Source organism: Agelaius tricolor, unplaced genomic scaffold (assembly GCF_023055355.1).
Source record: "Agelaius tricolor isolate 1412-34295 unplaced genomic scaffold, bAgeTri1.0.p SCAF_1, whole genome shotgun sequence".
Classification (NCBI taxonomy): domain Eukaryota; kingdom Metazoa; phylum Chordata; class Aves; order Passeriformes; family Icteridae; genus Agelaius; species Agelaius tricolor.
The window spans coordinates 112,002,252-112,026,171 of record NW_027269261.1 but is presented as its reverse complement, the minus strand read 5'-3'; the positions used below and the strand labels follow the sequence as shown (position 1 = coordinate 112,026,171).

General features: G+C 48.5%; 1 protein-coding gene across 2 annotated transcripts; it reads left to right on the top strand.

The window, feature by feature from the left end:
• Positions 1-150: 150 nt before the first annotated feature.
• Positions 151-23,732, top strand: GATA4 (GATA binding protein 4). Of its 2 annotated transcripts, none has more exons than XM_071435429.1 (6): positions 151-679; positions 18,889-19,055; positions 21,799-21,924; positions 22,443-22,530; positions 22,791-22,936; positions 23,550-23,732. In XM_071435429.1, exons 1-6 carry the CDS (start codon positions 151-153, stop codon positions 23,730-23,732), a joined length of 1,239 nt encoding a protein of 412 aa, XP_071291530.1. The 2 variants fall into 2 exon arrangements, with proteins under 2 accessions (XP_071291530.1, XP_071291438.1); XM_071435337.1 differs by having other exon boundaries at positions 18,886-19,055.
• The last annotated feature ends 188 nt before the right edge of the window (positions 23,733-23,920 follow it).

Below are 23,920 nucleotides of genomic sequence, written 5' to 3'. Positions count from 1 at the left end.
ATCGCATCGCTGGTGGTGTTTTGGTTTTGGCTGGAAGGCTTGCGCCCACGCGGGACCGCTCCGGGGGAAAAAAAAAGTGGAGCCGAGGGTTTTCCAGGCGCTCCCCATCGCTCTGGATCGCGGCTGGGCTTTGGGGAGGCCCCGCACGACATGTACCAGAGCTTAGCCATGGCAGCCAACCCCGGCCCTCCGGCGTACGAGGGGGCAGGTGGCTTCATGCACAGCGCGGCCGCAGCGTCCCCGGTCTATGTGCCCACCACGAGGGTCACCTCCATGCTCCCCAGCCTGCCCTACCTGCAGAGCAGCGCCTCTTCCCAGCAAGGCAGCCCCGTCCACTCCAGCCACTCCATCTGGACTCAACCCGGAGCCGAAAGCGCCGCTTACAACCCTGGATCTTCTCACCCTCCCGTGTCACCTCGGTTCTCCTTCTCCACCAGCACCCCCATCCCGGCCACCTCTTCCCGGGAAGCGGCGGCGGCTTACAGCAGCTCCTTGAACCTTTCTGCTAACGGGAGGGAGCAGTACGGCAGGGGCTTCGGCAGCTCCTATTCCAGCCCCTACCCGGCCTACATGAGCCCCGAAATGGCCACGACCTGGACTTCCTCGCCCTTTGACAGCCCCATGCTGCACAACCTGCAGAGCCGAGGGACGCCCGCGGCCGCCCGCCACGCCAACATCGGTGAGCACGGGGCTGGGAAATGGGAGGGATGGGAGGGGAGGTTTCACCCCGTTACCCCCCACCCGCCCCCAGATTTTGGGGCACGCACCCCTCTGCGAGTAGGTTTTGGTTTTTGGAGGGAGGAATTTGGAGTATTGGGGTTGGCGCTGTCTGAGTGGTCTCTCTGTCTGGAAAGCATCGGGGTCCTTATTCTTATTTATTCTGCAAAATCACCATCCCAAAACATCCTCAAAGTTTCCAAAAAGTAAACGGAATTTAGGGCAGGCCCGGAGCGGCAAGGAGTGATGAGCCGAGATCTGCAGCGAGGGCCTGCTGGCTCCTCGAACAGCTCAGAGGGGATTTAGGGACTCTGATTGTGATAATTTTGGGGTGCAGGACCACGAAGTTCCATGGACACGCAGGCAGACCCTTCCTGAGCTGGCTTTAGGTGTTAAACTGGGAGCATTGAGAAAGCAAAGTTGGGTCCATGAATTCCAAATCTTCCCTTCGGGCTGTTTTACGTTCTGATCTTTTAAAAAATTCTTTTGGAAAGGTCACTTGGGCTACAAAAAGGGAGAGCAGAGAGAAATTTAGAGCTGAGGTGAGAGAGATGATGGAGAAGGATTAAAAGAAATGCATCCACATTTATAATGGTGCTTTTTGGAAGGAAACTCAGGCACATCTGAACAACACAACCCTGGTATTTCAGAGTCTCCTTGCCCCAAAAAATCTCACCCTGATCTCTTGTGCTGAGTCCAGTCTCGGAGCCTTTCATTTCATTAAATTCCTCTGGTTCCTACAACGAAGAATTGGTCCAAATGGCTTAAAGTACTGCTTTTATATTTTGTGAGGTGGAAGAGGGATAAAAGGAGAGAGAAATGCAGGCACATCTTTGCATGGTGGTTTCATAAATCCTTTTTTCCTTCCCGCCTCCTCTCCATGAAGGTATTTCTGTCGGCTTTGGGGTCGGGGTTAACAAAGAAAATACCTCAAATTTGTCTGCAGATCTATTTTACGATTGTGTTTTCTCTGACCCGAATTTTGGAGGATGGTTTTTCCATCGTGTCCAGCGGGATTTGCGCTGTCTTTAGCACTATTTTAAGATGTTAAAAGAAGGAAAGTTGGGCGTCGGTGAAGGCTTGGCCTTGCCAACATCTTGTGCTTTTCTTTAGGTACTAGAAAATTTCTCAAGATGAGGAACAGATTAAGGATAAAATTTTAGCCAATCAGGCAAATTTTTTTTTTTTGAAGCCATGAGAAGGGAGATCGTAGAGGAAAAAATCAGGATGAATTAAACAGTCAAGTATTAATTGAATATGAGGGAGCACATACGAATATTTGTATTTTACCATGGTGCCATCTCTTCCTTGGGGGGGAAAAATATCACCTTTTTGCGGTGATTTCAGAAGGGTTCTTAATAATAAAAATACCCTAAACCCAAAATAATGCAAATGAAGAATTGCAGTTGCAGAAACACGCATCAGCTTTTAAAGCGCAGGGGCATTTGGAGGCTTTGAGCGTGGTGGTTTATGCTGCAGCTCGGCATTTTGATGGCAAAAAAAAAAATAAATATAGGGTTTTAAATAGCACTGGGAAGAAGGGATGAGTTGAGCCAGTGCAGAAAATGGTTTTTAATGAAGGAGGAAGGAGCCGGGACTCCAGGGCCAGGTCCTGATTCTCGGCAGCGGATGAATCGGGTGCCGGATTCTCGGCAGCGCGGCCGAATCCGCGGGATTCATTAGCATGGGGCTAATTACGCCTCTGCCTTGGATATGGGAAAGCGTTCGAATTTTAAAGCAAAAGTGCTTGAGTTTTGGTTAAAAAAAAAATAATCAAACCAAAACCAAAACCAATAAACCAAAACCAAATAAAACAAAATACTGCCTGAGAGCTGTTGAGTTTTAAAAGGATTTTTGGAAGGCGGCTCCTCCGGGAAGTAGTTGAAGGTCCAGACCTGCCCCGTTCCCACTTCTCCCTGAGTCGGGACGCGGCCGCTGCCGGGTCCCTCCTTGAAGCCGAGCACGTAGAGGCTGGCTGTGGGGCTCTGAGCTGGGAAAGGGTTTTATTTTAATGATTTTAAGGGTAATAAACACTGAAAAACAGAAGGCACCGAAAGATGTAGTGGGGGGGGGACACCGCTGTGGATTATTCCCATCACAGACCCACTTAATTCCACATCCGAGCCTGGTCAGCACCTGAGAAATCCCCGGAAGGCTGGAGTTGACTCTTTGCCTTTTCTTAGGGCTACATGTAATTTTATTCTCTGCACAGCGAGGAATCTCAAGGTGGAAACGCAATCCTTTTAAATGCGTGAAATATAAATATTTTCAGCGCTCTCATTTTCTTTTCCCAGAGAAATAACCACCACCTTCGGGTAGCGCTAAATGCAGAGCACCCCTGGGGTCATCAAAATTTTAATTACTACGATTTTTTTTAAAAAAAGATGAAGTATAGGCAACTATATGCAGAAACGAATTCCCTGTCTATACAATTGGGCAAGACGTTTTCCTCCCTGTTTTATAGAAATATATCCCTGTAACAATAAAGCAACACATAGAGAAAAGAAGATTAGTGAAAACGTATTCGAAGAAAATAACACTAAAAGAAATACAAATCTTCTTGTTTTTCCCTGAATTAAGGAAGTTTTGCCTGGGTTAAACCCTGGTATGAAGCACTGGGAAGGATGGGTAAAACGCATGGGCCCGTTTGGAAAACTTTCCCAGGTGTGAGTTCGAAATGCCAAATTTGGGCTTTTCAGGATAAGTTTGGTGACTGATTTCATTACTCTGAAGAGCAGGATCAGACCCTGTGGTCGAGGCAGTGAACTTGCCCCAGGCGTTGCCTGGGATGGAGTTACTGCGAATTCCCGACTTAATGAGGCATGAAAGGGACCAGCTGCAGAATCCCCTCTCAAAAGACTTCCCCGCCAGCACCAAAAATCTCTTGAAATCGCTCCCAAAATTACCCTAGATGGGCAGTTTGGCCCTTGCCCCTTCCCCAGGCGGAGGGGAGCGGGGATGGAGGGCGGGCACGGGGGTCCGAGCGCATCCATCCCTCCGCTCCTCGCCGCCTCCTGGATCTTTCCAGGCTGGGGAAGGACGCTCCGATCCCAGATTTCATTTTGCTCACAGCGGGGATTTTACTTTCGCTGTGGCATCGCGCGGGTATTGCTGTGGTTGGGGATAAATCGGGGCTGTGGGCATTCCTGGCGGGGGCTTTTTGGGTTGGGTTTTTTGGGGTTTTTTTGGCCAAATCGAAGTCAGGGCTCCTCAAGCAGGCGCTGCTGGAACACAGCAGCAGCATCTGGGAAGATCAAAGCCTGGAGCAGACACTGGGTTGGAAAATGTCCTTTCTGCTGCTGGTGGGGGAGAGATTGGGAACCAGATCTTAAGCTTTCCCACAGGGATGCTAAGAGATCTGCCCTGTCGCATCCCGGGGCTGACATTTCCAGTGATTCATTGGCATTTGTTACAACCCTCTGCCCTACAAGCAGCCCCTGACCTTCCCCAGGCACCAAGGGACAAGGTGGCTGGTCCCTGTGGGGTGGCAGGCGGTGAGGGGGGCCCAGCATCGTCCTGTCCCTGATCCTGGAGGGATGGGGCCATAGGACAGAGGGATGTGAGTGCAGGATGGCAGAAAAGGCTGTGGGACATCGGGATGGGGCTGTGGGACATCGGGAAGGGGCTGTTGGACGTGTCTGCCTTTCCCTCCATCCCCCGTTTCGCAAGCAGCCGCATTTCTCACCCCAGCCCCGCCGGCGGGGAAGGTTCGCCCAGGGCTTTGTTCCCCCCGTCCGGGTCTGAATCCACCTTCTGCTCTCCCTCCTAATTTAATTGTCACCCGTCAGTCTGGGATTTGGGATGAAACCCACAGAATGAGGGTTTCTAATCTCTGAGCAAGATCAAGCTTGAACGCACAAGTGTTTATTCCCCTCTCCAAGCCCCGCCAAGCAGTAGAATTTAAATTTCAAATAAATCAGTGATAATAACAAAAATAACACCATCACGGGCACTCTGTCACCGCTATTAATAATTCAATTATTTGCTTAAAAATTGTACTGTATTACCAAGCACAACTTACGTTGCACTGAACAGCCATGGGGCAGTATATAATAGAAAAGTTCACAAATTTTTGTAGAGCAGTAAAACTTAAGGCAGTGGATGGTGGTGCTTAATATAAGACTTTATTAAACCAGGATCAATTATTTTTCATCTATCCATGTGGATTTCTTTATCCCTATAACAATAACAGCAATATTTTTTTAAGAGACAACTTATATTTTCCTCTCTACTTTTTTTATTTTTTTTTGCCAGAAACTTTAAGGGAAAGAGGTGAAATTCTTGGAAACAGATGAGGGTTTATCAGGCAGAGTATTCTAAAGGAAACCAGGCCCAATCCTGACACCACTGTGCTCTTCTGATGATGGGAAAACCTTGGCTTGGCTGGCAGAAAGGGGCTCCCCAAAACTGGTTCTGCCAAATACAGAGGGGTATTTTGAAAGGGTAAAGCATTTCTCTCTGAAAATTTAAGGATGTACGGAAAAAACCACCAACAAAGCGCCAAGTACCAAATAAAATTCCAAACTGGGTGAAAAAGTGGCTTTTTACGTGCCTGAAGGTTGGCAGCCCATTGTTTCTGAGGGACGATATTAAAATAAAGGTGCAATTTTAAAGAAAATTCAATTTAAAAAAATTGATTGTATTGTCCCAAAACCTTCAGAAGTTTTGTTTCTCATCAGTGTGGGGCTCTGGGCTGAAACTTTTGCTCCTTGAGCCCTGCGGAGCTTTGCAAGCGTACAGAAAAAATGGAAAGCAAATATATCAACTTTGAGAGGTTCTATTCCCAAATCTGCCCACCAGCCTGGTGTTTCCTTCCCTCCCTGCAATTTCCTTATTGGAAAGAAGGTGCAGAAGTGGGATTTTCAGGGATCTCCCCCTGCTCAGTGATGCTCCTGGGGATTCAAGGGGCAGAGGAAGCCAGAATCTTGGGTTCTTCAAGGCTTTTGCAACTGAACTACAAAAAACTTGACAAAGAGTCTACTTCCCTTTTGAGGCTCAAAACCAGGTGGGAATTTACCTCAAGAGCTCAGTCCCTAGGCTTAGGAAAGAAAGTTTTGCTGATGCTGGGAGGGAAAGGCAGAAATGCAGATTTTTGCTGCTCCAGCCGCACGTTTTGGGGACGTGGGATCCCGAAAAATGCGATTACGCTGCCAAAACCCTTCGGTAGTAATGGCCAGGTTGGGTTGTTACAGGTCCGAGCTGCTTTGGAGTGGGGAATGTGTGTAATTATGCCTGCAGGATTGCAAAAAGAGAGATGGGAATATCTGGAAATGACAAATATTCACCTTGCCGGCGGGTCGGAATCTGCGCTGCTGTCTGGCAGGAAGGTGTAAATTTGCCTTTGGTGTGCGAGTGTGAAACGCTGCTTAAATAACCAGGGAAATAGGTGAGAATTTGCTTTGACCTCCCAAATTAACCCAAATTATAGAAGCAAATTTCATTATAAGGTGGGATTTAGGTTTTTTTTTTTCATTTTAAGAAAAACTGGTCTTTCTGCTTCATGGCACAGAACTCTTGCAGCTGTCTACGATCACATCCCACATTATGGCAAAATATGAAAACTTCTCCTGCCTTTCCAAGGCTTCTCCACATCATCGGTCACGGTGACCGGGTCTGAGCTGTAAATACATCTGTAATGACAAATTAAACCCAATTATCTGCCAGGCCTGAGCACTGAGGTCTCCCCACACAGTGGTGCTTGCACTTGCGTGACAGCGCTCGAAAATAATCCCAGCACCGTTGGCACGAGTGGCATGAAAGACTCTTTTGAAAACACCCGTGTTTTCAAACCTACTCCAAAATATCAGGGTTTTTTCCATTTTTTTCCCCTTTTTTCCCTTTTTTTTCCTTTTTTTCCAAGAGCTCCTTGCTGCAGGGTGCGTTGAGTTTGCAGCATTCCCCGCGCTCTTGCACCTTTCTAAACGCTCGCGGTGCTCGGCGGCGATTTCTTTTTCAATACGATAAGCTCAGGCTGGATTTTCTCATCCCCCAAAAAAAGAACTGGCGGGTGCTGGGTGTGCTCCAAAAGAAGAGCCAGGCAGAGATTTTCCAAGTTGGATGCAGATCTGACTCCGTCGTCAGCGCTGAAACGTTTCAGCTTTGGGGTTTTGGCAAGACCTGGATTTTAAAGCCAAATCTGGGGCAGCGTCAACTGGAAGCAAAAATAATTTTTTCTTTTCCAAGAAGTGCCCAGTGATTAATTTTTTTCTCAATTATTTGCTGGCACAGAGGGGTTTTTTTGCTTAATGAGGTGGATACCTAATTGTAGAATGAAGTCTTTGCAGGGGGGGACAAGTTGGGTATTTCCAATCTCTTTTTGCTTTCTCTGTCTTTTTAAGGCCAAACCTGCTCAGGTTTTAGGATCAGCCGCCCCCTAAAAAATCAGAAAAAACAGTGACAAAATAAAAAACAACCTCAAAAATACCCACGTTCCTTGCTCAGAGCTGAATCTATCCCTGAATTAAAGCACAGGGCAGCTCACTGGGAGCTGGTGCAGGATCAGGCCCATGCAAATAGATTCCATAGGGAAGAAACTCAGCCCACTGCAAATTCCATGGGAATTTACATGTGTTCTCAGGGAGGTGAAACCCTAAAATCCAGTGGGAGCTTCCTTTTTTTCCTGAGAAGTGGTGACTTCGTTTACATGCTGCAGCATGAAGGAATTCAGGATGTTTTTTTAATTATTTTTAGTCACCCCTAAAGCTTGTGAGACCCTTATCAGAGCCAGCTGGGCTCGAACCACTCACACCAGACTTGGGAGAGACTCGGAAATTAATTTTGTTTGTGAAAGAGGAAAAGAAATAACTCCTGGAAAGCCAAAAATTAATAATTTTTCCAGCAGAGGTGGGGTGAGGGCAGCCGGATGAGGGATCCCGCAGGGCTGAGCTCCCGTCTCCACCAGGGACTGGTACTGGATTGCTTCTGAATCTGGGATAACAAAATTGCTGCCTGGAAATGCTTCCTCCTAATCCCTGGGAATTAAGTTGGTGTCTGCTGGGGGAGCATTTCAGGAGAGGTCCCGTGGTGGGATGCCGCTCACTGTTCCTGTTCTCCTTCCCAGGGCTCAGCCCTTTGCTGCTGGACAATGCTTCCAGCACAGTGGATTTACAGGGAGCTGGGATGGGGCTGGGTTCCCATTGCCATCAGACTCTCCTAAAGGTTAAAACCCAAATTTGGGGGCAGAGCTGAAGCAGGATGGGAGAACAAGGCCACACCAGTCCCTCCAAGCAAGATTTTGCCAATTCTTCCTGGTTTTTCCACATGGAGCTCCCTGTGTTCATAATATTTAAGCAAATTCCAGGCTGTCCTCTGACCTGGAGAGCCTCCTTTTGCTCTGCAAACACCTCCAGACAGTTCAGGGGACATCTCCCTCTTGCTGGATTCCCAGCTGCCCACCCCTGGCTGTTGCCAGCCTTTGTGCTTTGGTGCACCTCAATTTTCCTTCAAGCTCCAGCTTCCGGAGTCTTGTTATCATATGTCAGGCTCTGCTCTTTCAGAAAGGGAAAGAAAAGCTTTCCTGGGCAAGGGAGAGGCTGGAAAACCCTGATTCCTTCATGCTGAAATTCTAGACGAGGCAAAAAAAACCAAACCAAACCAAACCAAAAAACAACCTAATATTTATTATTCAAACTGCAATGACTTTCCAAGCCAGACTCTTGGATTTGCAAGCCAGGGAGCCACTATTATTCAACATCCAGGGCTTGCAGTGCTGGAGCTGTAAAAAAAAAAAAATCAGTGAGGCCCTGAGCCCCAGACATCAGGACTCCTCCAAATGACGTGTGGTCCCAGATGTCTGAGATTATTTTGGGAAGGGAGTGCTGGCCCCAGGGGCTGCCTGCCTGGGGGGCTGGCTGCTGGGAAGGACTCTAGGTTGGGACATGCCTGGGTGGTGTGGAGCATGAGAGGGGCAGCTGGTTTGGGGGTGGGATGTCTCTTCCTCACACTCCCCTGGGCTGGGATGATGCTCTGGATCCTGGGCATGACTTTTCCCATGCTTCAGTCCTTCATTATTTCCTTGGGACAGATGAGTGATGCTGTAATTTATCCTGCCCCTCTGGACATGAAGATCTGGGCTTGAGGGTCTTTTCACTTCCCAAAATAAGTAGGACCACAAGCAGAAAGGGGATTTCACCCTGTTCCCTTTGCCTCGAGCCAGGGAAGGGTCTCACTCTTGCCTGCTCTCCCTGAGCACTTCTCTTCCCAAACCCACATCCCAGTCAGGCTCTGGCACCTCCCTCCACACAAATCAATAACAACGGGTGGGCAGGTTAATTATAATCACAGAATAAACGCCGCGGTCTCAAAGTTCACCCGACTTCAGCAGCATTTCAAAACGAGCGGACGGCGCCAAGAAACTTTCATTGATTCCTCTGGGGCAGGTGTGGGAGTTTGAACCTGTCCCCAGGCTGATCTTGATTCGAGGCTACTCAATTTTCCTCCTTATCTCGACTTTCGCCTATCTTATAATGCCTGTTATTTTAGATAAAAAGTCCAATCAATTGAGTTAGAAAAACTGCAAGTTATATGTGGCCCTGATAAGTTCAGTACCTGCCGTTTTATTGGCCTGGGCTGCTGAAGTGACCTTTGCAGATGCTTTATCATCCCCTCCTCCCTCCCCGCTCGGGGGCTGAGTTGACTTAACATCAGAATAACTAATAAAAAAGGAAAAGAGAAGGGCCAGGGGTTAGACAAACTCACTGTCCCCTCTAACGTGATGAGCCCTAGTAAACACCTTTTTGTTTGTCCCTGGCTGGAGTCCTGCTGGGAGGCCGGGATCTGGCCTGGCTTGTGCTGGTGCAGCTCCTCTGAGTGGGATTTGTCAGTGGAACAACTCTGAACTGGAGGCAGAGCCTGTGTCTAAATCAGTGAAATTAGAACAAAACTGGGACAGGGGTTTGGAGTTTGGATGTGTCAGTATTGGTTGGTGCTGTCGTGCTCAGGGAGGGATTGGATGTGTGGAGCAGTCCTACATATTTCATATATTCCTACACATGGTATAGACATGTTTTATATTTATAAAGTGAGGTGTTTTAATATATCATATGTTTTACACATATAAAATGAGTTTTTTAAAAATATATACGTGTGCACTTGTGCACCTATATATAAATATATGTTCACACACTATTCTATATAGCTAAGTTCTATATGGTCACAGAATAAGAATAATTTTAATAGCAAAACCAGAAAGAATTGATTGGAGGTGATTCCTAACTTGCTACAGTGGCATTCTCAAGGACATCCCAGGCATCCCTGCCTATGGAAGAGGGTCTGGAACTAAATGATGTTTAAGATCCTTTCCAACCCAAACCATTCTGTGATTCTAGGACATGTTATGTGTATATATACAAATATATATGTTTATATATATGTATACCACATGCCCACAAATATAATAAGAATAATTCAATTGTATTATTGTATTTCTACAAGAAAGATTTTGCCCATTTGCTTTAGATAAATGTCTATCATTTTGAACTGGAGGAAAAAAAAAACCCAAACACCACAAACGTGGAGTTTCTGGAGTTGTAGGACTGTAGAAATGCACATTTTAAGATCCCTAGCAGGACAACCAACTCAGCAGTGGCTGAGGGCATGTGGATGAGGCTTTGGTGAGCGCAAGGATGGACATTCCCCCATCTCCTAATGAAAACCCAACAGACCATAATCTTCAGTCACTGGTGAAAAACCATCTTGGGGCCGTCCTGTGCAGAGGCAAGGGTTGGACTCAATGTTCCCTGTGGATCCCGTCTAGCTCAGGATATTCTGTGATTCTGTGGTAATTGTTAGCCCCTGGCATGGTCCAAGCACAGACCATCTCAGGCTGAGCCCAGCCTCTCCTGGTGCAGCTCCTGGGAGGAAGTTTGGGTGGGATTGGGGTCTCAGAACATTTGAACATGGCCGGACTCTGCTGGCAGGGCTTAGGGTCAGGCTTCACCACCTCCCCAGTGGCTGGCCCTGGCTCACTGGTTACCCTGCAGCCATAAGGCCAATTCCCATGGCTCAGCCACGGAGCAGCAGCCTGGCAGGACTCCACAGCACACCTGCTTGTGGTCCCCTGTGGGGACACCAGGAATGGCTGCACATGATCCATTACCTGCTCCCAACTCAGAGACAGCTGCCCAGGAGGGATCATGGCACTGCAAATCCCAAGCTTTTCTGATCCTCTTCATTTTTTCCCCACCGTCCCTTCCCTGAGGCCATCAAAGAAGAGTCTCAACGGGCACATCCACTTGGAGATGGGCCAGATTTCAAGGATTTCAAGGCTGTGGCTCTTTTTTCTTTGTCAAAAGAGAGAAAGACCGTTTCCAGGTGCCTCCTGCCAAGCAGACCCCAGGCTGTGGCTGACCCCATCTCGCCCATTCCCTGGGCTCTCCATGCTAATCTGAGATTTGTTAAAAAATATTTGGACAGTCGATAAGCGGAGGAATCTTCTGTTTATCAGAGGAGCCTCGGATATTTACAAGTGTAAGAACTGCAAGGAGGAGTAAGGAAGGGGAGGTCACCTTGGTGGGTGGGAGTTCACTCAGGCACAACTTGACAGTCAGCAGAAGCTGCTGTTGGACACCAGGTTGGTCTCTAAAAGGTGGCCAGGAGGCTCTCACCAAAAGACCCTCAGGGATGTCTGCATTCCTGTCTCCTTCAGAGCAGGCCGTGCACCTTTGGGCTGTGGGATACATACACAGAACATGGTCCTTCAGTGTGTGTGTGTGTGGACTCTCTCTCCCCTCAGCTCTGGGATAACCACGGGGCTGGATGGTCTGGGCTCTGGTGGTTTTTACGTGCTGAAGAGCTGTCAGTGCTTTTGCAAGCAACCAGGCTGGCCATCCTCCCAGCTCCTGCCCCTTCTCAAAGTACTCTTTAGATCTGATTTAGAGGAATCCAGCTTGTTTCCACCCATCCTTCTTCCATCCATTTCTTTTCTCCAGCTGTGGCTTTTGAAAGCTGTCCTCTTGCTCGCCTCCAGTGTCACTCATTGTCATGGGGAAAGGACAGCGTCACCACGAGGTGAAAAGCCTTGCTCAAGGGCATCCTAATGCAGAGCCAAAACTCAGCTCCAAGCCAGGCCCAGAATTTGCCCAACCTTCCCATCGTGGCCCTCCTGCACATGATCTCAGCTGGTCCTTTGGCTGCTTCCACCTCCACCGTCCTTCAAAGCACAGAAAACATATCCATGAAGGAAAAGGAGTATTCCTGGCTGCTGGCAATGGTGTGTGCCACAGACCTTGGCTTGCTGCAGGCAGAGCAGGGAGTGCTACAGGGGAGGGACACAATGTTCCCTTTGCCTTGACGTGAAACATTTGGCCTGGGAAGGGTTGCACGGGAAATGTCTCGCCGTGGTGTTTCGCGAAGCCGGGGAAAAAGCAGATTTCTTTGCCTTCTGGAAAGCCAGACTGCAGGGTGAATGTTTCCTCAGCAATAAGTAGGGTCTTTATGTTTTCAGAGGGAAAACTGTTTGGCCCAGGCAGCTAACTGGGTACACAGCCACCATTTTCTCCACCACAGATGTGGCAGATAAACCCTAAAACTTTCTGGGATGGCACCAAGCCATTTCTGTGAGGCTGCACAATGATGCTTTTTGCTTGGAACCATGTTTCTGGCAAAGTGTGGGGAATTTACCTGGTTCTCCACTTCTGCAGATCCTCAATCACGTGGATGATGCCTTCTGTTAACCCAGAGCAGGGGAGAGCAGGGAGCCACATTCCCACAGCTCCCGGCCCAGAGATGGGCACTGCTCAGACAGGCACTGTCCTGCTCTCCCTGTGTTTAGATCCCATTAATCTCTAAAACCCTGGGTGAATTTTCCCCAAATTCTGTCTTAGAGGAAACAGGAAGAGAAGAGGGACCAGAGGGGGAAAAGCCAATGAGCAAAACCTGCTTTTATAGAAATACCCTTGGCTCCCTCAGCTCCTTCCTCACTTTCTGATCCCAGCCTGTGTGCCACGATGGTGATGTCCTCATGGACAAAGGAAAGGCTCAATGGCTCAATGACAGCTTTCCTTTGGCTACAGAGCTCCACCATGCATAAATTTGGGATTTTAAAATTTTCCTGGTCACTCCCTGCCCATTCCCCTTTTGTCTCCTTTTTTTTTTTCCTTCTGTGCCACAATCCTGGATCAACCAGCCCTTTTAGCTGGGATGTGATCTGACCAGAAACCTTTTGATGGGTTTTTCCCCTTGAAATTTCCACTTCTGGAATCATGCAATTCATGGAAACACCTCAACCCATCCCAAAGAAAAAGAAGATATGACTTTCAGCTCCTCTAGCTGAAGCAAAATGCTGGTTTAAAGGACCCCAAAAGGCTTGAAGAATAGGAAGGATTTCCAAACTGCCACTTTTTAATGGGAACAATTTTGGGATTTGGGACAGAGTGGCTGGGAATGGTAAATCCTGTATCCCCTGGCATGCTGTTGTGGCTGTCCCTTGAAGCAGAAGGTGAGGGTGTCCTGGGTGGGATTCCAGGGTGTCCATGTCCTTTGCCTCAGCTGCGAGTGCCCCCGAGAGTCCATTTGGGGTTTGTGTATACACAGGATCGTGGCTCTCACCTCTTATCATAACAAATTGTTTTAGGAAACTGCTTCTCTGCTGGGAAAACTGCTCTCAGGCTGTGTTTAGAGCCTCTAAGTGGCCTGGCTGTGTTTGAAGGACAGTTCCTCCTTTGCTGAGTTGCTTCATTGGGTTGAGGAGACACTTCTGCAGGGGGAACTGTTGATATCAAATATCTCTCCAGCTGTAAACAAAACTCCAGTGCTATATTAATGGAAGCCTCTTTCCATCCAGAGAGGGTGAAAGCAGGAGGGGGTTGGAGGGAAGTAGAAGACAACCTCGTTGTTTCTCATGCAGGAGGGTCTGACTCAAACCAGGGTAGGGAGGGCTCTTTGTCCCTTTCCACAGGATAATGTGGGAAGAGAAATTCATAAATTGGATGCTGGCTCTGAACTGAAGGATTCAAAATCCTTCCTTTTTCTGTTATGATTCCTCAGGTTCCTGATCCATCAGGTTTATGCATTCAAGATGATTTCCCCTGTGCAAAGAGATTTAATCACAGAATCCCAGAATGGAGTGGGTTGGAAGGGACATTAAAGCTCATCCAGTCCCACCCCCAGCCATGGACAGGGACTCCTTCAACTATCCCAGGTTGCTCCAAGCCCCATCCAACCTGGCCTGGACCACTTCCAGGGATGGGTTGCTAAAGAAAGCCCAAAGGTCTTGACTCAGGAATGGATGTAGTGCCAGGCTGGCAGAGTTGGGGTTTGCAGAGATGGTGGAAAGAAGTCACTTCAAGCCACACTCCAGGCTCAAGCCTTGGGTTGACTTGCAAGTGGATATCTGGTTGTCCTGTTTGGGAAGGCAAAATTGCTCAGACTTTTGGTGAGCCAGAGGTGTTGGAGGTGTGGGCTGGCAGGACCAGCTCCAATTTTCCTTTTTGATGACCTCAGCATTGTCCGATTTCAGTGGATGTGAAGGATCCCTCCCAATGACCCAGTGTCACGAAGGGCCACATCCAAGAATTCTTTTTTCCCTACCAGACTCCTGTGTCCCACTCAGGAGTCACTCCTGGCTCCCTGGGGACTGGATATCCCATTGTGGAAAGTATTTCTGACATGAGCATACTCAAGGCCTCACCCAAGATTAGCAGACTGTTGTGCAACACACAAATGACATTTCCTGCCCTGGGGACCTTGCAGTGCTCATAAACAGTAGATGTGAAGGGGAAAAAAATCTCATTTTACACAGCAAGTTGATGACCAGGATGAGGATGGGACACAATCCATCCTCTCCACTGGTCATTCAGTGAGATTTCATGATCTGCTTTCATGTGAGAAGCTCCTTCATTGACTAAAGGCAGGGTTTTATGAAGAATTAAGCAGAAGGCCATCAGGATTAGCCAACACCAGGGACCCAGCCCATAAAAAGGACTGAATGATCCCAAGATACAAGATAAGGGCTTGGCAAAGGCACGTGGGGAAGCTGAACATTCAAAGAGGAAGATGAGGCCACTCAGCACACATGAGGCTCCCCCAGCCGTGGGCTGACGTACTTCTCAGCCTGATCAGCAAATCCTTCCCTCAACCCTGTCCCAGTGCTGGCTGTACCTGGCTTCAGGAGAGGGAGTAAATCTTTCCAGCAGAAAGGCCATTCCAGAGGTCACCGGATGGACCCATAAATCTCCATTATCAGGCAGCGGCTCCTGTGCCACAGAACGGAAATTATTGCCCTGAGTGTGACTGGGGGAGCCTTTCCTTCCCCCCTCATTGTTCAGGGCCCTCCGGGAGCCGCTCAGGCCATTTGCTGCCTGAATAAACGTTTCCTTTCCCGGCTGCAAAGTACAAGGAATAAGTGTCAGGGGATCTCATAATGCCAGGATTTAGAGCTCCAGCCCCTGAGCCAGAAGCCAAGGAAACACTTTGCTGCCTTTTCCTGGGGAGTCTCCATAATCCCCATTATTAATAACAGTGACAAATTAAACAATTAGTGCATTTGAAGCCCAGTGACCTCCATGCCCACTTTAGCTCAGCCTGATTGGAGATCCCAGCTCCTATGGGCTCTGAGCCCTGGGAACATTTTGGTTTCCTGGGTCCTGAACACCCACCCATATCAAACTGCACAGGCTGCAGGTCTTCAGGTGATGCTTTTTCATTATTTTGTAGATCTTCAGGGTTCTTCAGAGCAGCGGGGATGTGTGGCCAGAAGGACAGCTCAGAAAGCTCCCCTTGGCAACTTCATCCTGGAGCACACTGATGCTGTGAAATTATATATATAATTGTATATATACAAAATAACAATTATAAAAATATAATTTCTTCTAGAAAGAAATCCAGTCCCTTGTTTCCCACTTCCTTAGGGCCCAAACACCCTTTGTTCAATAAATGACACGCACCAATCCCATATCATCATCTCTAAACCAACTTCCAGCAGTGTTCAAGACACCTCCTGTGCCATCCCAAAGCATTCTTTGAAGCAGGTGAGGATATCTCTCCTCCAGGTGATATCTCCCGAGGTCAAGGAGCTCTCCTTGCTCTGTCAGGGCTGCAGGAATATTCTTAATGAGGTTGCACTTGGCAGGTGTCATCTGACTCAGCACTGGGTGGTGCCCAGGGACACACCCATCTGATAGGGGCTGTGATTAGGGAGAGCCGCCCATTGCTGGAGCCTCGGTGGCCCCTGGGAACAAAGTCTGTCCCTTCCCTGACTCAAACACCAATGATTCCTGTTTATGAACGTTCACAAGGATCACCTTTGCCTGCAGCTGAGAGGGGAGAGTCTCACAAATGTTATTGCCACGGAAGAAGAAGGGGAGTTTTGGAGACTTCAACCAATGAAAGTTTGGATGGGGCTTGGAGCAAGCTGGGATAGTTTAAGGTGTTCCTGCCCATGGCAGGGGGGTGAAATGAGATGGGCTTTAAGGTCCCTTCCTACCCAAACCGTTCTGTGATTCTATGGAAGTCCCTTGAGAGAGATGCTCCAGTCCAAATCCCATGGAAATGGGAAAAACCCCAAAACCCAACCCAAAGGCACCAAAGAAATAGGAAGAATATCAGCCAAATACAGATGGGAAAGGAGAGCAGGTCTCAAGGAGGGTTTGCACTGGTGTTTTGGGTGTTGATGAGAAGCCAACACTTAAAATAACGTGGCATTGGAGCTGGGTGTCCCACTCTTGGGAAATAACACTCAACTATTGGCAACAAATTATTTATTGCCAGCAGGTAGGACACTTACATTTTTCTAAAAGCAGAAATATATCCATACTTGACATTTTTTTGAGGGACTTTCTTATTCAAGAACTAGTCAAATTCTTAACATTTCTGAGGGACTGTTAGGAATTTTCTCCTTTGTCTTCTATGAAAAACTTTTGTATTTTGGTTTCCTGGTGGAAAAATTTCCAAGAAAGACCATATTTTGTAATTAGTCACAGACACAACTCAAATCACTCAAGTTTTAACTGTTACCTTTTGATTACCTCTGCTTTGCTAAATTCTCCCTGGATTATGTCCACAACCTTGTACTGAATTATTTTCGAAGAAGAAGGCAATTTTACAGGAAAAAAAATTACTGCAAAAATACTTTGGCTTTTTCTTTGGAAAATTATAATCAAAAACCTCAACAGCTTCTAAGATGAAAAAAAAAAAAAAAAGTGAAATGTTTTCCTTTCTTGAGATTTTTCAAGGAAACAAGTTCTTTCCTGACCAGCTGTTTCAATCCCTTCTCTTTTCAAAGGAAGTTTATTTGATCTACATTTTGGCTGTGACTCAATTGTCATTTTAAGGGTGAAAGTGAGGGTTATGGTATCACTGAATCCATGTGGACAAAAATCACCTGGAGGGATTCCCATCTTTTTGAAACCACCAGAATTGCCCCAGGGTAGTGAGATTTTCCTAAACTGCTGGGAAGATACTGGATTCCTGCTTTTCTGGATCCAGAGCTGCCTGGGTACAATAAATTAGTGTTCTCTACCATTTCCCCTTGGGCACACGGTGTAATCTCTTGCCATTTTTAGCCAGATTTCCTAGGGAGAATTAGGCTCACGTGAATATTTGTCTCTGCTAACTGGCGCCACTTCATTAATTTTTTTTGTCCTTTGGCCGCTTCACAGTTATGCAGTTTCCTGCAGATTTTCCAAAAATAGTCTGGGGAAAAGAGAAAATAGGGCCACGTCTGAACATAACCCTTGCTAGACATCAGAGAATCCACACGGGATTGAGGCACAACTCAGCCAGAAGCCAAATTTTGTTGGTTTGCTCCTTGGGGAGCAATTGTCTTCCAGCAGGAAGCTGAGATTTTTGTGTAAAAAGCAGGTGGACAAGCAAAAAATACAGTGAAACTCTTGGTGTCTGGAAGGGTTTGTATGGAACAGGGAGGGAGCTGTGTCTTTCCAAAGGATGATGCAGTTGAGCTGCGTTGTGCTGACCTTGGAACCTCCTGGTCCTGCCACAGCCAGAGGGACTGGACTGGCCCAGCCCAGGGCAGCTCTGAGAATGGTTTGGGTTGCAAGGGACCTTAGAGTTCATCTCATTCCACACCCCCTGCCATGGGCAGGGACACCTTCCACCCTCCCAGGTTGCTCCAAGCCCGGTCCAGCCTGGTGTTGGACACTTCCAGGGATGGAACTGCCACAGCTTCTCTGTGAAACCTGTACCAGGGACTCCCCACTCTCACAGGGAAGAATTTCTCCCTAACATCCAACCTAACCCTGCCCTCTGTCAGTTTAAATGCATTCCCCCTTCTCCCATCACTCCACTCCCAGTTGTCCCTCAAATCCCAGCTGCAGCCAAGCCCCAATGCAGGATGTACCAGGAATGCAGTGGGTGGATGCAGCAAGCCCTGGAGTGTGGCACCAAACACAATACAGATTCCATCAAAAGCTGAGCCTCTAACACACATAAATTCCCAACAATCCCTGTTAGCTGTCAGCCTGAGCTGGGGTTTGAATGCCAGAACCATGGAATTGTTTGGGTTGGGAGGGACCTTAAAGACCATCCATTTCCAACCCCCTTCCATAGGCAGGGAACCTTCAAGTTGTACATGTGGATTCCTGCACCTCAGGAGATGTTTTCCATGCAGAGAATGGGGTGAAGGCACATGAACCTCCCCTTGGAGGTTCCTCCCCTGCAGCCATTCCCCCAGCAGAGGGGCTGGGTGAGGAGCATTCCCATGGGGAGCAGAGTGCCTGGAATGGTTTTCCCTGCCCAGGTGAGATGCAGCTGCGTGACCTCTGGGCAGTTCTGCTCTGTGGGGTTTGTGTTTATTCGTGGTCTCAGGAATCTGCCTTGATTGTAACCAGGGTTGTTCACCTGCCCCGATCTGCTTCCCCTGGCTATGGCCTATCTTGAAAATTGGATAACATCAGAGCAGAAGGGAAAATTGGATAACATCAGAGACTCCTTGTATCTGTGTCCCAGCCCATCCCTGCTGCCACAGAAGTCCTGCAGCCATGGCAAGGAAAGGAGTCTCTCTTCCCAATAATCCCAGGGGGGCTTCCTTGGGAAATAAAGAGCTGTTTCTTGCAAAAGATTTCTATAAAATCTCTTTCTTGCAACCTATAAAATCTGAATATTTGTGATTTCTTGAAATATCCCTTCTGGGCTAAACTGAGAAGCAGAGCATCAATTACAGGTACAGCCACCTAATTAACAGAGTCTTTTTCCCCTTCTCTCCCATCCTGGCAGCAGAATTTTTTGATGATTATTCTGAGGGGCGAGAATGTGTCAACTGTGGGGCCATGTCCACCCCGCTGTGGAGGAGGGATGGCACGGGGCACTACCTCTGCAACGCCTGCGGGCTCTACCACAAGATGAACGGCATCAACCGGCCCCTGTTCAAACCCCAGAGGAGGCTGGTAAGTCCAGATCACACATGTGGGAGGAGGAGGCACAGAAATCTCGGCCAGCTGGAGATGCCAGGGGTGTTTTAACTCCCATCTGCCCAGCTGAGGTCCAGATTTTCAAAACAAGCCGGATTTTCTCATGCTTGGGATACTCCAAGCCCTGGTACTGCCCAGAGCAGTTCTCCAGACACTCAGCCAGGCAGTGGAAGGGGCTGTAGGACACAGGGTGATTTTGGGATATTTGGAGGAGTGGCAACTCTTTCCAGTTCCAGCACAGCACCAGTCCATCTTCTCTTACCCACAGGGGTCCCTGGTCACTGCTGGTTGAGCCCCTCACTTCATGGTGACTTTTCTGGATATGTTTTTTGGATATTCTGCTCCCAGATCTGTTGAGTGAGGTGAAGCCCCCATTGTAAGGCAGGTCAGGACATCCCAAAGCCTCTGGGGTCAGGGTGGGGTGTGCACAAGGAACCTGGGGGACAGGAACAGGATTGTTCAACCTGGAAAAGAGAAAAATTTGGGTTGACTTAATTGCAGCTTTCCTGAAGGAAGCCTATAGGAAAGATGGAGAGACACCATTTACAAGGATGACAGGACAACAGGGAATGGTTTCAAACTGATAGACTAGGTTTAGATGAGATATTAGGAAGAAGTTCCTCCCTGTGGGGTGCTGAGACCCTGGCACAGGTTGTCCAGAGAAGCTGTGGCTGCCTCTGGACCCCTGGAAGTGTCCAAGGCAAGTCTGGATGGGGCTTGGAGCAACCTGGGATAGTGGAAGGTGTCCTTGCTCATGGCAGGGGGTGAAACTTGATGATCTTTAAGGTCCCTCCCAACCCAAACCATTCCATGATTCTGTGAGCTCAGTGTTGATATCTGCTGCTCCCTGCATGCTTTGGTGAGGGATTTTGGGAAGGTCTCTGTGTCCCCAATGACATGAGTCCATCACGACAGGCTGAGAAGGCTGGGACTGGTCAGCCTGGAGAAGAGAAGGTCTTGCGGAGACCTCACAGCCCCCTCCAGTATCTGAGGGGTCCTACAGGGAACCTGTGACTCTTCATCAGGAACTGGAGTGACAGGAAAGGAGCAATGGGTACAACTTTAAAGAGGGGAAATTTAGGTTTGGTATTAGGAAGAATTTTTCTCTGTGAGGGTGGTGAATAGGTTACCCAGGGAAGCTGTGGATGCTCCAGCGCTGAGAGTGTTCAAAGCCAGGCTGGATAAGGCCTTGAGCAACCTGGTCTAGTGAAGGTGTCCCTGCCCATGGCAGGGGACTGGGGCTAGATAAGCTTTAAGATCCCTTCTACCCCCTTAAAATTCTATGATCCTACAACATTCTATGATTCCATAACACTCTCTGATCATGAGCCCTAGCTAAAAGCAGCCACCGGAAAGCCAGATTTCCACACTCCTTGTTTTCCTCGAGGCTCCATCCCCACACTGCCCTGCCCTTTGCATTGCTCAGCCCTGTCTGTGCCCAAACCCGGCCGTCCCTGCGAGTGACAAAAGTGACACCGGCAGCCTGAGCGCTGCCAGCAGCCACGGGCACCGAGCGCCCTCTTGTGAAACGCCTTTCCAGAGTCCCAATGATCCGGGCAGGATCTCACCCCGGCACCCAGGACCTTCCCTCTCTCGTTTACTGGCCTCTAGGGCCTGAGCTTTGAAGGGTGATGGCAAAAGTCAGGCAGGTGTGGAGGATTTCTTCCTCCACCTCCCACTGTTTCCCAGATCAAAACTTGTATTTTATATGGCTTCAAGCCTGTTGCTTTCTCCTGTTGCCTTCTGAGCCTGACTAAACCAGTTCACCCAGAAAACGAACTTTGGGTCTGCTCCCTGCACTAATTCATTAGTCAGACTTCCTATTAATTATCTCTCTTTATCAAGAAGAGGAAAACACTGCTGGAAGCTTCTCTTTTTTTATCTTCCCCTTGAGCTCTATAAACAGCACAGCATAAAGCCAGCAAGGAATATGTAACATTTATGGTATTGAGAACTTTTTATTGGGATAGCCACAATGCCTGGAAAGGGTTGGGAGCTGGGAAAGGCAGGATGGTCTGGGATCCAGACACCTTAGGGTAGGTGTGTACATGTGCAGGGGGTCTCTAAGCTGACACTAGAGCTGCTGGAGATCTGGGGCTCTGTTCAGGTGCTGTGGGATTCTGGAGAAAGGAGGCTCAGAGGGACCTTCTGGCCCTCCACAACTCCCTGAGGGGAGAGGGCAGCCAGGTGGGGCTTGGGCTCTGCTGCTGGGAAACAGGGACAGGATGAGAGGACAGGATGAGAACCTCAGGCTGTGCCAGGAGAAGTTCACTTTGGACATCCAGAAGAATTTCCTCACTGAAACAGTGGCCAGGCACTGGCAGGGGCTGCCCAGGGAGGTGCTGGAGTCCCCATCCCTGGAGGCATCCAAGGAACAACTGGATGTGGCCCTCAGTGCTCTGGGGAGGGTGACAGGGTGGTGATCGGTCACAGGCTGGACTCGATGGTCTTGGAGGTCTTTTCCAATGATTCTATTTCATGTCTCTGGTGCCATCTGAGATGGCCCAGAAGAGCTGAGACCTCCTGGAGTCAGTGGAAAGGCAAGAGGGGCAGAATGAGGCAGCCGGACAACTGCAAAGGGGCAAAAAGATAAAAAGCCAGAGAAATACGAGAGGCAAGAGGAGAGGGAACCCTGAGGCGTGGTGGAGTGAGCTGGTTGGGGTGCAGCTGGTGAGGGCACTGCAGGGCTCACTGTTTGCTTGCTCTGTTGTCCCCACAGTCAGCATCCCGCCGCGTTGGGCTCTCCTGTGCCAACTGCCACACGACGACCACCACGCTGTGGCGCAGGAACGCCGAGGGGGAGCCCGTCTGCAACGCCTGCGGGCTCTACATGAAGCTGCACGGGGTAAATCCTTGCTGGGGGAGGCTGCTCGTGGTGCCAGGCTGGGGGCTGGGTTCTTTACATAGCTCTGTGCTCTCCCAGAACTGCTTTTCCTGCTGTCCTTTTGGGTTTAATCCCCCTCAAGATTATGTCGTGTTTATACCTGCAAGGGGGTGAACATGCTGCGTATTTCTCACTTACTAATTAGGTCCCCTTTGCAAATAAGTCTTAAAACCTAATAAAACTAAGCCCAGATTCTTCCCACATAAATTCAGGCATTTTAGTAAAAAAGCCAAGTCTGAAGCACAAACACATGAGCTGTAGTTCCCTTCTGGCCCTAAAACACTCAATACCATGGTGTGATCTTCTTATTCCCATTTGGATGCACATCTTGAATCTCCCTTGACCAGGGAATTTGGGCTCCATCTTGTTGTTGCTTTCATTTAAACCAGCTCAACCACAAGTTAGACCTGGAATCACGTTCTCTTAGATGACCTTAAGGACATTCAGAAACCAATGTGCTGTTCCATTTGGACTCACAGGTGCCAAGGCCTTTAGCCATGAGAAAAGAGGGAATTCAGACGAGGAAACGCAAGCCTAAGAACCTTAACAAAACAAAGGCACCAGCAGGTAAGTGTTAAATGAAGGAATGTATTTTATTATGTGTATTTGTGTGTGCACTTGTATTTCTAACCACAGTGCCCTCGAACTATAGAGATCCAATGACAAAACAGGCCAATTTTTAAAAAAATGGGGAATGTCTAAATACCTGAATACCCTTCCAACTATTTTAAAATTTATTTTTACCACACACTTCTGGGTGAGTGAGCACAACTCCGTGCTGAAAGGTCTTTGAAAAGAGCCTGTTTTACCCTCTGGTTTTACCCCAGGCCCATCCAGCAGCGAGAGTCTTACCCCGACCACCAGCTCCACCAGCAGCAGCAGCAGCAGCACCACGACCACCGAGGAAATGCGCCCCATCAAAACAGAACCTGGGCTCTCATCTCACTATGGGCACCCCAGCCCCGTTTCTCAGGTACTGAGGGGAGGTGTTAGCAGTGGGGAAAAAAAAAAAAAAAAAGGGAAATAGGGTGGTAGACATGGGGAGAACATCCTCATAACTTTACTTAGGTACTTAAAGACAAGCACCGGAAGGGAGGCTGCGGGAAAAGATGGAGAGAGACTATTTACAAGGGTCTGGAGTGATTGGACAAAGGGAAATGGCTTCAAACTGAAAGAGAGAGGTTTAGATTGGATATTGGGAAGCAATTCTTCCCTGTGAGGGTGGTGAGGTCCTGGCACAGTATGCCCAGAGGAGCTGTGGGTGTTCCATCCCTGGAAGTGTCCAAGGTCAGGCTAGACAGGGCTTGGAGCAACCTGAGAAGGTGGAAGGTGTCCCTACCTATGGCAGGGTTTGGGAAGGAGATGATCATTAAGGCCTCTTCAAACCCAAATCCTTCTGTGTTTCTAGAATTAGAAAGGGAGACAGGAAGAAAGAGCCTGGCCAAAGTATCCCACATGGGGTGCAATCTCCAGCCCTGCAGCAAATCCAGACACATTTTAACAACAGCACCAGCCCACACTAAAGGGATTCACATGGCTCTCTAAGGTTTTGAAGCTTTTTTCACAGCATTCTCCTTCTTCCATAGGCATTCTCAGTCTCTGCCATGTCCGGACATGGATCATCCATCCACCCTGCGATCTCAGCTCTGAAGCTTTCCCCCCAGGCTTACCAGTCAGCCATGAGCCAGTCTCCCCAAACCAGCTCCAAACAGGACTCCTGGAACAGCCTGGTGCTGGCTGAGAACCATGGGGATATCATAACTGCATAACCTGGCCCTTTCCCTATGAACTCCAGGCTGATCTGCTTGAGAGATGAAGATGCCACATAATCATCAAGTCAATGTTGTCTCCACCTCCCCTGCTCTCCTGCCTTCTCTCCCCTTGTGAGATGTTCCGGCAAAGAGGTAAAGAGAACTTATCTGAGGTGTAGGGGAGATCTTATGAAATGAACAGAGAA